The 15621-nt window shown below is 47.8% G+C and overlaps 3 protein-coding genes across 4 annotated transcripts; 1 reads left to right on the forward strand and 2 right to left on the reverse strand.

The window, feature by feature from the left end:
* Positions 1-70: 70 nt before the first annotated feature.
* LOC107281095 (zinc finger A20 and AN1 domain-containing stress-associated protein 3) lies at positions 71-664 on the forward strand. Its single transcript, XM_026021244.2, has one exon. It carries the CDS (start codon positions 92-94, stop codon positions 587-589), a length of 498 nt encoding a protein of 165 aa, XP_025877029.1. The 5' UTR covers positions 71-91; the 3' UTR covers positions 590-664.
* Positions 665-1052: 388 nt separating this feature from the next.
* On the reverse strand, positions 1053-3553 carry LOC4325491 (protein DETOXIFICATION 33). Its single transcript, XM_015779882.3, has 8 exons — positions 3051-3553; positions 2418-2959; positions 2243-2329; positions 2092-2148; positions 1759-1997; positions 1532-1650; positions 1350-1436; positions 1053-1259 (listed from the first exon to the last, which is right to left on the reverse strand). The coding sequence occupies exons 1-8, from the start codon at positions 3483-3485 to the stop codon at positions 1185-1187; spliced, it is 1641 nt and encodes a 546-aa protein (XP_015635368.2). The 5' UTR covers positions 3486-3553; the 3' UTR covers positions 1053-1184.
* A 4225-nt stretch (positions 3554-7778) lies between these two features.
* Positions 7779-9513, reverse strand: LOC4325492 (uncharacterized). Of its 2 annotated transcripts, none has more exons than XM_015761469.3 (2): positions 9015-9513; positions 7779-8752 (listed from the first exon to the last, which is right to left on the reverse strand). In XM_015761469.3, exon 2 carries the CDS (start codon positions 8734-8736, stop codon positions 8062-8064), a length of 675 nt encoding a protein of 224 aa, XP_015616955.1. In that variant the 5' UTR covers positions 8737-8752; positions 9015-9513; the 3' UTR covers positions 7779-8061. The 2 variants fall into 2 exon arrangements, with proteins under 2 accessions (XP_015616955.1, XP_015617035.1); XM_015761549.3 differs by having other exon boundaries at positions 9041-9354.
* Between the last annotated feature and the right edge of the window lie 6108 nt (positions 9514-15621).

Here is a 15621-nt window from a genome sequence, read left to right on the forward strand (position 1 = left end):
TCGATCGTTTTGTTGCTCGGCGCCCCCGGAGACGTACGTCTTCCTCCCGAGAGCAAGAGAGACGATCGTTCTACGCGCCAATATCATCAAGATGTCGTCGGAGCAGCAGGCGAGCGCCGGCCAACCGGTCCTCTGTGCCAGTGGCTGCGGCTTCTACGGGAACCCCGCCACCCTCGACATGTGCTCCGTCTGCTACCGCCAGCACTGCCTCCTCAACGGCGCCACGATGGCGACGGGGCCCTCCTCTTCCGTGGCCGCCGCGAGCGCCGCTACCGTCGCGACCGGCGCAGTTACGTCTGATTCCTGCTCCGTGCCTTCCGCTGAGGTTAATGGCGCCGCATTCTCCTCCAAGAACAACCCTGAGCCGGCGACGGTAGTAGAGAAGAAGGCGCCGGCGAACCGGTGCGCGTCGTGCAAGAAGAAGGTGGGACTGTTGGGGTTCGCATGCCGATGCGGGGCTACCTACTGCGGGACGCACCGATACCCGGAGAAGCACGCCTGCGGCTTCGACTTCAAGGGCGCCAGCCGCGACGCCATAGCCCGCGCCAACCCGCTCATCAAGGGCGAGAAGCTGACCAACAAGATCTGATCGCCGTCTGGTGCAAACTAGCCATAGATGCATTTTAAATTGTTAATTCAGCTTCAGTAGGCTCACAAGTCACCACTCCCATGATAACGGTGTCGTTGATCCGTGTAATGAATCGCCGTACCTTGTCTTATGCAATTACATCAGTTAATTTGTATCTCTTCTCTGACGATCCATGGTGTATCGGTGTTTGCTTAGGCCATGGTCGTACGTTGATCGAGGTCGCGAAACCCGGTCGTTTCTGGCGTGCGCGGTGCACCCGACGCCGGTTACCCCAGACGTACGCTGTCGTGAGCTCATATCTGAACACTAGACGAGCACCAAGCTAGTCAGGTTGTCACGGCCAGATACAGTGGCCTTGTAATCTGTACTTGCCGTAAGTGAACATGTCGCGCAGCCATGTGGTCGACGGAGTCGAACAGATCTGAGTAGCTGAACATTGACCAACTTTATCTTTATTCTGCTCTGCTGTAAAACGATCATACTACATTCATACTTACCGCAGCCCATGCACAATTGCAATGGAATCGTAGCAAACAATGTGACACGCGTAGCGTTCTATTATATCTGTAGTATGTGTAGTTAGAATCTTTTCGCTTCAACTTGCTTCTTGAATGGTTGGCAGCTCAACACCCCCTCCCCACACCTTTATCCGCTCCTCTGCTAGCATGGCCTGCCGTCCAAAAACATTTGAAAAAAAAATTGAAACTAAGCCGAGACGATCAGCTTCGACTAGTCCTTTGATGAAGCGAGCTCACTGTACCTCTTTCTGCCATTTGGTTCTGTAGAGGATGACAAGCAGAATAACAGTCTGCAGGATTGTTCCGATCAGCATCCCCACCCAAATCCCCTGCATTGGTTAGTACACAACGGTTACCACATCTCCCTGCAAGAAAATCATCACTGAAAAATAAAAGTTTAGACCGCCGGCTTTGTCTGTCTTACTGTTGCATTAAGGCTCAGCCTGAAGCCAAAAACGGCTGCAATAGGCAGACCAACGAGATAGTAGCAGCCAATGTTTACGAAGGCAACCGATGACTGCCACCCTGCCCCAATCGCCACCCCTGCAATTTGTGCCATTTACCAATGGCACAACATAGTTGCATCAACAAGTGTCAAATCCTGAAGCAATTTGAGCATATATTTCACTTGATTATAGAATGGTTCTGTACCTGATAGCACCGGCTGGATGCTGTTGAGGAATATGGTGGCTGCAAGAAGATAGCCCAGTTTTGCAGTCTCCCTGACGAGCACGTCGTCGTCCGTGAAAAGCCTCGGCAGCTGCTTCCTCGCCACGAGAGCGACCAGAGTGAAAACTAGCCCGACGGCGGCCGACGTGACCACGGCGACGATGACCGAGAATTTGGCTGCTTTCGGGTGGTTCGCGCCGAGTTCGTTTGCCACGCGAACACTGACAGAAAAAATGTGACAGGCAAAGCATGTGTGTGAGCTCAGAAAATTACCAGTGAGTTGAGTGGAAGCAACGCATAGGATAAGTGCGTTACCTCACTGCAGCGTTAAAGCCAACTGCAACCATCAGTGTCCAGAGCTGATAGTTCATGCTGTTTACGACAGAGTAAGTTGAATCGTTTAAACTTAATGTTCAATCGTTGCCAGGTATAAAAATATCAGAACATTGCTAATTGATGTACTAACCATATTGAAATCGCACCAACTTGAATCTCTGGGTTCTTCAGGCAACCCACCAGAATCAGCACTGCTGTGTAATACCACATCTCCAAGCTGCAGGCACCAATTCATCCATGAAAAAAATATTTTGCTAATTTTCACCGTGAAATGGAACTTGAACTGCATGTACAATGCTACGAACCACAGCATAACGGCGGATGAGAGGGAGAGCTTGACGAAGCCGCCGAGGCTGGTGAATGCTTTCCGCGAGAAGCCGCTCCAGGCCTCCGGGAACGACCCGCCGACGAGGTACGCGAACTGCGCCGCGTTGAGCAGCCACCAGGACACGTCGCCGACGAGCGCCGCGCCGACGACGCCGTGGCCGAGCCTGGCGACGACGAGCCAGTTGAGCAGCGCGTGCGCGGCGAGCGCGGCGGCGGAGATGGCCGTCACGGCCCACACCCGGCTCTGCGCCTGGTAGAACTTCTGCATGGGGAAGTTGACGGCGTACGCGAACAGCTGCGGCGCGCACCACCGCGCGTACCGGCCGGCCACCGACGAGATGGCCGCCGACTGCCGGAGCAGGCGCAGGGCCGGGGACGCGAGGAGGTAGAGCGGGAGCAGCGCGAGCGACGTGGCGAGGCAGATGACCCACGACCGCTGCAGGTAGACGCCCAGCATCCGCGGCTGCCCGGCCCCCACCGCCTGCCCGCACAGCGTCTCCAGCGCGCTCCCCATGCCAAGCTGATCAAAACGAGCGCGACAGGCGCCATGAACAAAATGCCTAGCGATGATCGATCACATCAATACTGACCGTCCTGGCGTGATTTTTTACCAGGAGGCCGAAGGCGAGGCCCTCGACGACGCCGTTGACGACGGAGACGGCGGCGAGCTCGACCTTGCCGATGTGGCCGACGAAGGCCGCGGTGACGAACCCGATGAGGAACTGGAAGATCTCCGTCAGAATCACCGGCCCGGCGATGCGCCACAGGTTCCCGGACTCGCCCCGCCAGTTCTTGCGGTGGCCAGCGCCAGCCGCTTCCGTCCCCGCCGGCGGCGCCATTTCGCTCCTCAGCCCCGTGCGCGCGCCACCCTCAGTACGGTTGTGTGTGTGTGTGTGTGCACACGACGACGCGGTACACATATAGAGCAGAGACAAGCCACGCACAGTGTAACGTAGAGCAGACAAGCCACCGGTCGTGGTCGTACGACATCTTTGTAGCTGCGTGCGTGCACTGTGGATGCGGTTGCACGGCGGATCGATCAGCATGCTAGCTGAGGTGTGGGGGGGGGGAGAGCGTTTAGGGTCGCGCAACGTGGACGATGGAGTAGGTGGCCGTGGACTTACAGGGCGGATCCAGAAAATCTGTTTGTTAGTATCATAACGTGTATATCGATATCATAGTATGCTAATTATACTTAGAACATAATGTTATAGTATATGGATAACCAGTTTTATTTTAGGTTTTACCGAAAGTCGTCGGTGTCGCCTGACACCGATGTTTATACTGTAGATCCACCCCTGACTTCCAGTGGATAGAGCTCCTCCTGAGTTCCGACATAAGCCCGTCTAATCCATTTCCCCGTGCAACGCTGTTGCGGCCAGCCGATGTACAACCGTGCCGGTGTGGCATACTACGACACTCTGCAGAGGCGTATTTAGTTAGCTCAGTAGCTCTAGCTTGCACACGTGCTGGTGACCTGGTGTGCCTCCGAGAAGTTTATCAACCCCCAGAAATCTTCTCCTGAATGCTGAATCTGAGTTGACTAGGCAGCTAGGCCGCCTGACGAACAACTTATGGGTCTTTAATATCCACGGTGTCCTCGTTGTCCTGTCATTTTCTAGTTTCTCTTTATTTGGGATACGGTGCTTCACGTACAGCTCTCACCGGGTGTTCGTCTCGTTTGGCGCTAGACGGCTGACCAGCGCTACTCAGCGCGTTAGGCGTACCAGGCATTCTTCTATGGCCAGCATTCCTTTACTTGTGCTGATCTTCTCTAGCACGCAAAGAATCCTGCCAAATGCAAGTTCTTCCTTTGATTTGCATTCCAACAGTGCTCCTGGACGGCTGATCTCCTCCAGAAACGTGGCATCGATAGTCACTCGGCCTTCCCCTTTTGCGCCCAGGATCTCGAGACGGCGAACCACATCCTCCTCGACCACGTGTTCGCTCGGCAAATCTGGCTTTGAGTGTTGTCGCCTCCTAGCTGGGCTGCCCTCTCTCCCCCGTGGCAGCTGGTTCCAGGACTGGTGGCCGTCCTCCAGGGCCTGCTTACCTGAGCACCTCCGTGACAGCTTCGACTCCTTGGTGCTCCTGGTCTCTTGGCAACTGTATGAGCGAAACTCTAGGGTTTTCGACTCCGTTCTCTCCTCAGTTTTTGTGGTTCTGGAGTCCATCCATTCGGAATGCCATATGTGGTCTTTAACTGGCGTCGCCGTTTTTGAGGATTTGTTAGGAGTGTAGCGTGGCTTGGCTCCTTCCCGCTGCTTGAAGTCTGTTTTTAGCCACCGTAGTTTCTCTAAGCTTCAGTTTATTTTTCATTTGCTTTTTCTCCCTTCCCCTAACATAAGCCGGTCTGGCTGATTGTGTTGTGTAACTAAAATTCTTTTTCTTCTAATATGACGTGATTTTTTTGCGCGTATGTGAAAAAAGAGTAGGCAGCTAGGCCTCCGTGGATATCTGGGGCAATGCAAATAAAGTCCGCTTACACTAGCAAAGGTTCTGAAGATGATCCAGGTAATCTGGACACTGGAGAAGAAAGGCCGAATTGTCGAGGGCTGTTCAAATCCCCACCGGCGTAAAAACAGATCCCATTTCGATATGCACAGTTGAGAACAAAAAACTGAAGATATTGGGACGTGGATTTTCATCTCTCAATGGGACATCCTCTCATAGTTTGCATATCATCTAAATAGTTATAAAAAAATTGAAAAAAATGACAACATAGATTAATACAGAATATATTACTCCACAAGCATGCAAGACCAAATTCAACTTCTATAAATTGCAACAAAAATAACAAATTAAATTGAAAATAGTTATTTGTAACTATATTTGTTATTTTTGTTACAACTTGTAGAAGTTGAATTTAAACTTGCATATTTATGAAGTGATATATTTCATAAATTTGCATAAATTTTACAACAGGCATCCTATTCCTTGGGTTAATTTGATTTGGACCTCTTATTACTCTGATAAATTACCACATGCTATTCGCCCAAGAGGTTCCTTTTGGTGGAAGGATGTGTTGCAATTTCTAGATATTTTCATAAGTCTGTCAAGTTGTAAAGTGGGTGATGGGAAAACTTGTTTGTTCTGGAGTGATTTTTGGAATGGTAAAGTCAGGTCAGCTGTTTACCCTAGAATTCACTCTTTTGCCCTCTCTCACAAGGACTCTGTAAGCATAACTTCTACTAAAAGCATAGCACAGCTTTTTGCTCTGCCTTTATCTGAACAAGCTTTCCAGGAATATGAATCCATGAGTGAAGCAGACCCCTTAACTTATTATCTGGTGATAAAGATGTTTGGGCTTATGTCTGGGGGAATGGACTGTTCTCTTCACAGAAAATTTATGCAATAAATTTCATGCATGTTCAAGCCCCTGGGTACTTAAGTTGGATTTGGAAAAGCAAATGTTCTATGAAAGTTAAGGTGTTTGCTTGGCTTCTCCTAATTGACAGATTAAACACTTATGATATGCTGCAGAGAAGGCACTACCCTCCTGAAAATTCTAATCTAGCATGTGTCCTTTGTCCAGCTCAAGCAAGGGAAACATCTTTCCACCTTTTCTTTCAATGTCAATTCAGCTCAGATTGTTGGGCGCAACTGGGAATTGTCTGGAACCTTTCTCTCAATTTTGATGATATGCTGCTGCAGGCAAAGATCTCATATAGATCCACTCATTTTGTTGAAAAAATTCTCTATGCTGCATGGAACATTTGGAAGCAACGAAATGCTTTCATTTTTCAGAATGTACCACCTTCGGTTGTTTCCTGGAAAGCTCTCTTTAAGATTGATCTTTCCCTTTTAGTCTTTAGATTAAAAGTTTTTGAGAGACAAGCCTTATCTCAGTGGATAAACCTTTTGTAAATATTTTGTATTCCTTCTTTTAATTTAATTTATTAACTGTGGAGGCTTCCCCTACAGTGTTTCCCTTAAAAAAGGGTGATATATTTCATATTAATCTATGTTGCCAAAATTTTTTATATTTTTTATGACTATTTAGGTGGCATGCTCGACACGAGGAATATCCCCTGAGCGGTGAAATCACTTTCCCGAGATATTGCCACTGAACTAACTCATAAGTCCAGTCCCAGTATTTATATTGCCACAGCCCACAGGTAAGTCACAGTAACTTTCCGGCCCAAAAGAAACGGACCATATGAACAGGTTTTTTTTTTTTTGAGAGAGACCATGAACTAGACTTGAGTTCAGCTTGCTGAGTGGCTGATTCAACGCCAGATCTCACTGCAACAATCAAGCTTAGTAAGATTACTACTAGTCCATTAATCCGAATTAGTTGGATAATCCCGAGAAAAAGAAACACGGTTGGATAAACATCAAACTCAGAGCTGAGAGGCCTATGGATTATGGAGCTCCATGTACAAATTATTTTGGTGATGGCTACATGGATCTACTATTCAGTATGCCAACAGCCGACCAAAATATCTGAAAGCATCCTTAGGAGTCTCGAGATATTTACTCCCTCTCTCCAATAAAAAAAATCAAAGTATTTGGTGATGTCTGGATTCATATCTAGAATTTATTTTTTTTATGAAACAGAATAAGTATGTTCCAACATCATCTATAGTACTCATGTTTCAAACAAATTTTCCATCAAATGAAACTGAGTGTATAAATGCAAAATTGATATTACTGTTGGACCTTTGATATGCCCGAGAAAATAGCCAACTTTTAGGGATGAATCTGAACTCATCCCTAGAAGTTGCTCTTTTTTTTTTACAGAGCGAGTACAGGCTAGCAAAAAAAAGTACAGGTCAAATTGCTACTGTTTTATGGAACTACAAATGTCTAAATTATACTGCACAGATTCTGCACTCAATGGATCACCAGCTAAAAAACAAGGTAAAAAAAAGATAATCTTAGTTGATTTTTTTTTGCATTATTGAATAGTACTGCAAGTTCGTTTTCTGATCGGGGAAGAATATTACAAGTTACATACATCGCCATTAAGGTACATAAAGTTTTATTACCATCTTGGTTTATCTCAGATCACCAAATGCAAAGCAAGGTAGATATTATGGTTATTTGGTGACTCGGATTAAACAAACTATGCTGAAACAGTAAGAAGTAAGTATTCAGATATTACTTCAAGAAATTACTTCAAGTTCATATAGTACTTGTATGGGATAAAATAAGGCCATGTGCACATAAAGAGAACAGAAAGTAGAAAATGTCCGGTACAATATTTTAAATTCAGAAACAAATTCCAAGTGCTGATTTCAGATACAACCAATGATGTATTGATGTATATGCACAATCAAGAATCCATATATGACACAAATAATGCAAGATATTATCCTTGCGACAGCCACAGGACAAGGTTGGAATGCAAATGCATTATGAAAAGATAACAAGGATTCAAACTTCACTTAAAAACTACAAACAAGACTTGCAACTGCACAAGTAATATATCGAGAAGCACGACAACATTATCAGCTACCACTCATTATCACAGAATCCTACTAGTAACTACTGAAGCATCATCTTTGTACTATCTCTCCACACTGATCAACCCGTGGGAGCTACTACCTAATATTGACACAATAAAACCGTTTCATACAGGCTCATCACCGAGGATTGGCCATAGCTAACTGCACACATCTAAAACACAATCAAGCTGGCAATCACAAGAACACCAACCAGAACAAGCAATACCTTCAAGAACACATCAACATGCTGGCCCTGCGGTGCCTGGTGCGGGAAACCATGGCCATGCCAGCCATGGAACGAATGTCCATACCCGTAAGGAAACCCAGCGGCAGGTCCATACGCCGCCGCCTGCGGGAACCCATGAACCTGGAAGCTCAGCAATGGGAAAAGCCCCCCAATGGCCGCCGAGAAAGTGTAGTTCCCCCAGCGACCGCCGGCCACAGGGGCGCCGGCGCCGCCCATGAACCACGGGTCGTGGTGCGGCAAATGGTCGTGGTGATGATCAGGCTGGGAAGCCGTCGCCGGCCGCTGCCCGGCCGGCCGGCTGGGGATCTGGACGCCGGCCACCGACCTGGAGCGGGGATCGGTGGAGGCCTTGCCGCGGCCGTAGAGGGGGACGAGCTTCTCCTCCTCGAGGCCGGCCTTGCAGACGGGGCACTCGCGGGAGTGCGCGTGGACGTGGAGCCACTCGTAGAGGCACGGCCAGCAGAAGAGGTGGCCGCAGAGGGTGACGACGGGGTCCTGGGCTAGCTCCAGGCAGATGTTGCACTCGAAGCTGCCCGAGTCCTTGGCGCCGCCGCCGCCATCGACGGCGGTCGCCGACGACTCACCGACGCGGTTCTCCATGAGTCCGAGGTCCGATCTACAAAACGCGGGAACGTACCAACCAACTCATGAGCTCAAGCCATGAATCCACGAACCGATCGACAGAATAGGCGCTCGATCGATCGTCCACTAGTATCCCCAAATTTAGGAAATCTCTTTTCTACGCACGCAGCAAAATCTACCATGCCAGACGATTTAATTAATTAATTCTCGGTTGCGTGAAACAACATCACTCTCTTTTTGTCTCTTCTACAAGCAATCCCGAACAGGTAGGATCGATTCGTTCAGAAAACACTCACCCGTAGATTGAGGAACAGCCACGCACCGTGTAAACGACGCGGATCTGGACCGGTCGATCAACAGCAAGCGACGACCGCGATCGAGCACAGCACAAGTCACCCTGTCGAAACGAGCCACTATTCACCCAAATCCACGCGGAGTACTCCGGAGATAGCGTCGACCAAGCGCCCGCGCGCGGTGCACTCGCCGGCCGGCGCGCGGCGAGCCGGGGAGCAGACGCTGGCAGCTACCGGCGGCGAATCGGAGGAGGAAGGGTTGGGGATCGTGGGGGAACTCGAGTGGTGGTGGTGGTGGTGGACGCCTCGGTCTTCGAGTGGAGCGAGCCTTCGAGTGAAACACACAAACGCGTGGCGTGGCGTGGCGTGGCGTGGATGCTGCGACTGCGACTGCGACGGTTGGGAAGCGGACGGCTACGAGCCCGTCTCCGTTCTTCCTACTGCGGGGACGAAACAGACGGTCGGACGGGCGTGGTCGTCCCGTCCCGCGTGGGAGCCCCTCGGCCCCTCGGGGCAATGGCAAGTGGCTTGATAAGTTGATAGCTGCCGTCCGATGTCCCGAAGCTTCGGCCAAAGAGCATTGATGAGATACGTGCCATTGCAGAAAAGGGAAGACGACTATGGCCGTGTTAGTTCCTTTTCAATTTTTTTAATTATACGGTTACATATTTAAATTATTAAACGTGGACTAATAACAAAACAAATTATAAATTCCACCCGTAAACTGCGAGACGAATCTATTAAGACTAATTAATCCGTTATTAGTAAATGTTTACTGTATCACCACATTGTCAAATCATGGTGTAATTAAGCTCAAAAGATTCGTCTCGCAATTTACATGCAAACTGTACAATTTCATATTCGTTTCCACTACAAGAAGTGGATTAAATTTTGGATTTTCGTGGCACGTTTTTCAAACGGCTAAACGGTGTGTTTCGTGTAAAAACTTTTTATATGAAAGTTGTTCTAAAATATCAGATTAATCCATTTTTCAAGTTTATAACAATTAAAACTTAATTAATCACACGTTATTACCACCTCGTTTTGCATGAAACACTTAATCTTCATCTTCATCTTCAGGAGATTCAAACACCACCTTAATGCTCCATGCATATGTGTAGACATTTGATGTGATGGAATTTTTGGAAGTTTGAATGGAACTAAACACAACCTATTTACGAGAAGAGTTTAGAAAGTATATGTTCCTTTCGATTTCATAATTCTGAATAGCCAACACTGTCCCTACTCCTAAATTTCTACTTCGGGCTCAGTTTAGTTATTGAGATTTCAAAAACAAGTTCTCCAAATTAATCATTTGGGTTAACATAGTCCTTAGACCCACAAAATATGCCTTATTAGCATGCCAAGTCATTCTCGAATGCAACTATATAAATGAAATGACCATTCTACCCTTATAAACCATATAGAAAGAAAGAAAAGAAAAAAATAGAGGAAAAAAGAAAACAACCAAAATGAACAAGCAACCTGTTAGTTCAAGTCAGTCTCCACACATGCTCTTACGTATTACCAGGAATACCATTACAATAATCTGTAAGAATCATTTTTACTTTCAAAAAGAACATGCCAATCGAAATAAAGGAGGATCAAAGTTGTTGATTCCGTCCGTCATCGGTCCCTGCCCGACTTGAGATAAAATTGGATGACAAATCAAACTCGTATTTGAAGGCCTCATTATTTGGCTTATGCTTATTCTTATAAGCTAAATTTAAACTTTAGAACTTAATTTTGGATTCGATTTTTTGGTTTTTTATTGTACTTTATTTTACCATAATAGTTTTTGAGTCACTAAGAACATATATATAAAATATTTGCACACATATATTATTTTATTTAGTAATAAATGATTCGGATAAGCACATGAATAAAACGAAACAATGGGTTGTGATTATTTATCCACCGACACATATGTACAAATTAAATTGGCTTTACCGTTGCAACGCGCGGATATCTTTTCTAGTTATATTAGAAAATCAAGGTTAAATATATATTTTGTAGACTGTGTCATTGTCCAAAACATCAACAATTATATATGGAACCGGGCGGAGTATTGTAACGCCCCGATTTTCGTTCGGGTTTAAAAATTATTAAATAATGCATTTTCTAGAAATTAAATAAAAGTTAAATCAATTTAATCAAGTGAAATAATGGGAGAATTAAAATTTTCCCTTAAAAATCATTGGCCGGGAATATTTTGCAATATTCTTTGTGCCCTAAAATACTCTCCGGATTTTTCCGTGAATTTTCGGAGTTCAAGAAATAATTTTAAAGTCATAAAGTTCATTAAACTAATTTAAATAAAAAGAAAACAAAATAAACTTCCCCTTCCTCCCTTTCGGGCTCGGCCCAAAATCCTCTCTCCTTCCCCTCCCGCGGCCCGGCTTGCCTCCCCTTTTGGCGCAAGTCTGCTTTTCCTCCCTCCCGGCCTCCCCTCTCACTCAGGCCGACAGGTGGGACCCGTGGGCCCCACCTGTCATCCCCAACCTCCAGCCCGGGCCGGCAACTGCCATGGCCGCCCGAGCCGCCCACGTCGCCGCCCCTCCCCGCGCGTCTTCCGATTCCCGCGCGCGTGTGGGCGCGGTCCACCCCACGTCATCCCCTTCCTCCACCATTTCCCCCACTTCTCCCCTCCAAAACCGGCGCCAAACTGCCCCCACTCACCCACGTCGCCGGCGCCCCTTTCCCCCTTCAAATCCGTCGCCAACCGGCCTCCCCGTCGACTCTCGAGGCTATAAAAACGATCCCCGGGCTCCCCTCCTCCGTTTCCCCCTCTTTCCCAAGCTTCCCCATGCCCGAAACCACTCCGCCACCACCAACCTCCCTCCGCCGCCGCCGGTTGCCATCTCCGGCCGGCCACCTCCGCCGCCGTAGCCGTCCCCGCGCCACGCCGCTTGCGCCACCGGCCTCGCGACGCATTGTCGCACACCGTCCGCAACTCCGTTTCCCCAAACCACAATCAAAACACCGATTCCATCGCTCACCCGAGCACCGCCGCCGTTTCGCCGCCTTCGGCAGCCTCTTGCCGCCGTTCCCGTCCACCTCAAGCCGCGCCGCCACCACCACTAGCTTCGCTGCTCCGCCGGCAAGCCCGGCCACCACGCCGCTCCTCCATTCCACCCCCGAGCCGCCCGCTCCACGGTGAACCCGAGCCACAGCCACTTTTGTGCCTCCAGTCGCACCTCTGCCGTCGCCCTGGCCACCGCCAAGCCGTGCCGTTTCCTTCACCGGCTCGGCCGCTTCAAGCCACAGATCGGTCGCCGCTCCAAACCACCGAAAACCCACCGGTGCTCCATTCCTTTTGATCCCCGGTGAGCCCGCCGCCGCCTAATCCGTGCCGCCGGCCACCTCCTCGTCTTCGTCTCGCCGCCCCATTCGCTCGGTGAGAACAGCCTCCCTCTCCACTCTCTCGCCGCCTCTCGCGCCGTCGCCGCCCGCCGCCGGCGTCGTCGCCGGTGGTCTAGGCTCGGCGGTCGCCGCCGCCTGTGGGCGTGCCTGCCCGGTCGTGCCGCTCGGCCGCCCCCGGCCGTCCGATCGGCCCCGGCCGATCCGGAGCGTCGGGTGCGCGCCCACGTGGCCGGCTGCCGCCGTGGACTCGGTCCACGGTGGGCTTTGCCGCTGACGTGTGGGGCCCGCCCCTTTGTGACGCGGTCCGCGCCTCACCCCTTGCTGACGTCAGCATAGCCTTTTTCCTTTGAAAAATTAAATAATAATTGCGCAATAAATCGGTAATAATTGTAGAAATCCATTAAAATGGCTCAAAACTTCTAAAATTCATATCTAATTCATTCGAACTCCGAATTGAGCCATTCAACTTGCAAAATTCATCTAAAATTGAGCTCTACATGTTTGTTTAGTTTTTATGTACTGTTTCCTTGGTTTTTATTAGAGTTTTTCCTCGTTTTGCGTGCCAGCGTGTAGAATCCGTCATTTCGGAAGTCCGCGGTCGCGAGGAAAAGAGTTCGGAAGATTGTTTGAAGAAGCAAGGCAAGTCACACATTCCCCTTGAGCATGTTGATCCCAATTTATAAATGTTTTACCGTTTGCAAATAAACATGCATGTCTTGCTAATTACATGGGATCCGGGTATTACCTATTTGCTTTCTTGTGCCATGTTTACTTGCTATCTGTCCTTTGTCAGCATTGGGTAATAAATCGACTAGCTCATGTTACTTATGTGACCTAGCTAGAACTGTATGCTTAGCCATGCTTAATTACCACTAGCTCAGTTGATGGGATAATTGCAGTATTAGACCTCCTAGTATCATGACATGACGAGCTGCGTGCTCGAGACATCCGACCATGTGTCATGGTCGTAATTATCCAACTAAAATGCGACTGAATGGTGGGCTGTGGGTGCATGGTTTTGCTAGTCGCACCCATGGCAATTAAGGACCGGTTCGCGGGATGCCCTGGAAGAACTTATCGTACTTACCACAAGCCAGCGTGGGCAACGGCTGGGCTTGTAGTGTAGCTTTCCTCTAGCCGACGCATCCAGGCAAGGGTGGGCGTGATGGAGTTTGGATGGGCCCTGCGACGGCCTATGCGGCTTCCGGATTCACCTAGGCACGAGAGGGGACTGCCCGCTGCCTTGCGAGGAGTGGGGGTGAAACCTGAGGTGTGGTGTGCTTGGTTAGAGGGGGTTATGCGAAGGGTCCTGTCACGGCCTCTTTCCGGTATGTCGTGGTGGCATGCCGGCGCACGGAAACGTGTCGTGGGGCTGTGTCTTGTGGGTACAGTTGTACACCTCTGATCAGAGTAAAACTATTCGAATAGCCGTGCCCGCGGTTATGGGCGGTCGACCAGATTCACCGTGATTAGTCCCACCTTAATAAATCGACCCAATGCACTGTAGTTCAGGTGGGTTGGTTGGGCATGTTCAACGTGGTGTAGCGTTGATCAGTGCAGATTCAATATTACTTTAATTACTCAACTGTTTTACTGTTTTGCTCAATAAAATGTTTTACAACCGCCTTTATGCAAATAGCCACAAACCGTCCTTGTGTTCCCCTTGCACGTCTGCATCGTTGGTGTGGCTTGTTGAGTACGGTGGTTGTACTCAGCCTTGCTATTATTCCCCCTTTTCAGAAGTGTAGTGCTTCTGAGCTGAAGACGAAGTTAGAAGACCAAGGCTCAGACCCCAGTTGAGTTTTGTCTGTGGAGTGGAGCTGAAGCCCCGCTAGGATCGCCTTTTCCGCTGCTGCTGCTTTTGTTTCGGTGTGAAGACTAAGTGCCTCTTCTGTAAGTATTTTACGCTTTATTTACGTTTGGAACTGTATATTACTTGTCGTTTTGTGTACCCTGGCTGGTCCTGGACAGGGATTTAATACACAAAATAGTCTGGAAATTTGGGCTAAATTTCTGGGCGTGACAAGTATGATTTTGTAAATCTACATGATTAAGGACCCGTTTTAACATGCCGAAAGCAAATTAAGTGCGGGTACATAAAACAAAAGTTATTAGCATATAGGGAGTGAATCTTAAACTTTCGAGGGACGTCCGTCATTGATTGCAATGTCACTTAAATAGTTATGAAAAAAAATAAGAAGATGTATTAACGTGTGATATATCACTCTATAAACATGCAACTTAAAATTCAACTTGTACATGTCGCAAAAAAATTGATTGTGAATATACGTTAACTAGCTATAATTTAATTTGTTTTTTTGTTGTGATATGTAGAAGTTGAATGTTTGTGAAGTGATATATCACATATAATACATCTTCTCAATTTTTTTTATAAACTATTTGAGTGTATGCAAACAACGAGGGGTCATCCCCTCGTATGAATAATTGAGTCTTAGTTATTTCAAACTTGAAAAATGAATTTATATGATACTTTAAAGCCACTTCTATATATAAAGTTTTGTTATGAAATACATTCTTTAGCAGTTTGCAAAAATCGTAATCATGTTTAAACAGGTGTAAGTGTTGTAATATGGAGTTTAGAGGTTGTCCAGATTTATTGTCTTAGATTATCTAATTCTTTTTTAGATTGGTTTATTTTGAGTCGAGACGAGTTGTTGCTAGCTTAACTGTGAAGACCGAGATTTAGGCCCTGTTGGGAGCTTGTGCCAGCCCAAAAGCTGCTTCTGCTAGAAGCTGCCCCAAACAGTCCACAACTTCTGAGAATCTATAGTTACATATACTAAAAAATGAACTAAGAAAACAGAAGCTGGAGAAGCTGGGTTTCAGAGCTTTTTCAGATCCTATTTCTTAGAATGTAAAGCTCACCGAACAGACCCTTAATGGAAATGTTCGGTTGATCTTCCAAGCGGGAAGTCCAGCACTCATTTTTCTGCTTCGTTCACGCGACGGTACGACGCCATTTGACAATTAGAAGGTGTAGTACATTGTCTTTGCCTTCTCTACATATGACCAGACAAAATGAAAAGAAACATACTTTCTAGATTGGCAAATATTCATGTAGTATATGTCACGTAATTAATCTCAGACTAGTCTAGTACGGTACAACGACAGCAAGACAAACGGCGGCCAATGGCTCAGAGGCGCATGTCGCCGACAGTGACGCCAATTGATTCATTGCTTCGGGTGAGGCATCAGCGAGCGTACATCGATCGATAGTGAACTTAGT

Source organism: Oryza sativa, chromosome 1, assembly GCF_034140825.1.
Source record: "Oryza sativa Japonica Group chromosome 1, ASM3414082v1".
Taxonomy (NCBI): Eukaryota; Viridiplantae; Streptophyta; class Magnoliopsida; order Poales; family Poaceae; genus Oryza; species Oryza sativa.

Coding starts and splice junctions, on each gene's coding strand:
- LOC4325491 (XM_015779882.3), bottom strand. CDS start 3,485: ATGCTGATCGATCCGCCGTGCAACCGCATCCACAGTGCACGCACGCAG. Junction 1,651..1,758: donor CATCCAGCCGGTGCTATCAG/GTACAGAACCAT, acceptor CACAAATTGCAG/GGGTGGCGATTGGGGCAGGG. Junction 1,437..1,531: donor GGCTGAGCCTTAATGCAACA/GTAAGACAGACA, acceptor TAACCAATGCAG/GGGATTTGGGTGGGGATGCT.
- LOC4325492 (XM_015761469.3), bottom strand. CDS start 8,736: ATGGAGAACCGCGTCGGTGAGTCGTCGGCGACCGCCGTCGATGGCGGC.
- LOC107281095 (XM_026021244.2), top strand. CDS start 92: ATGTCGTCGGAGCAGCAGGCGAGCGCCGGCCAACCGGTCCTCTGTGCC.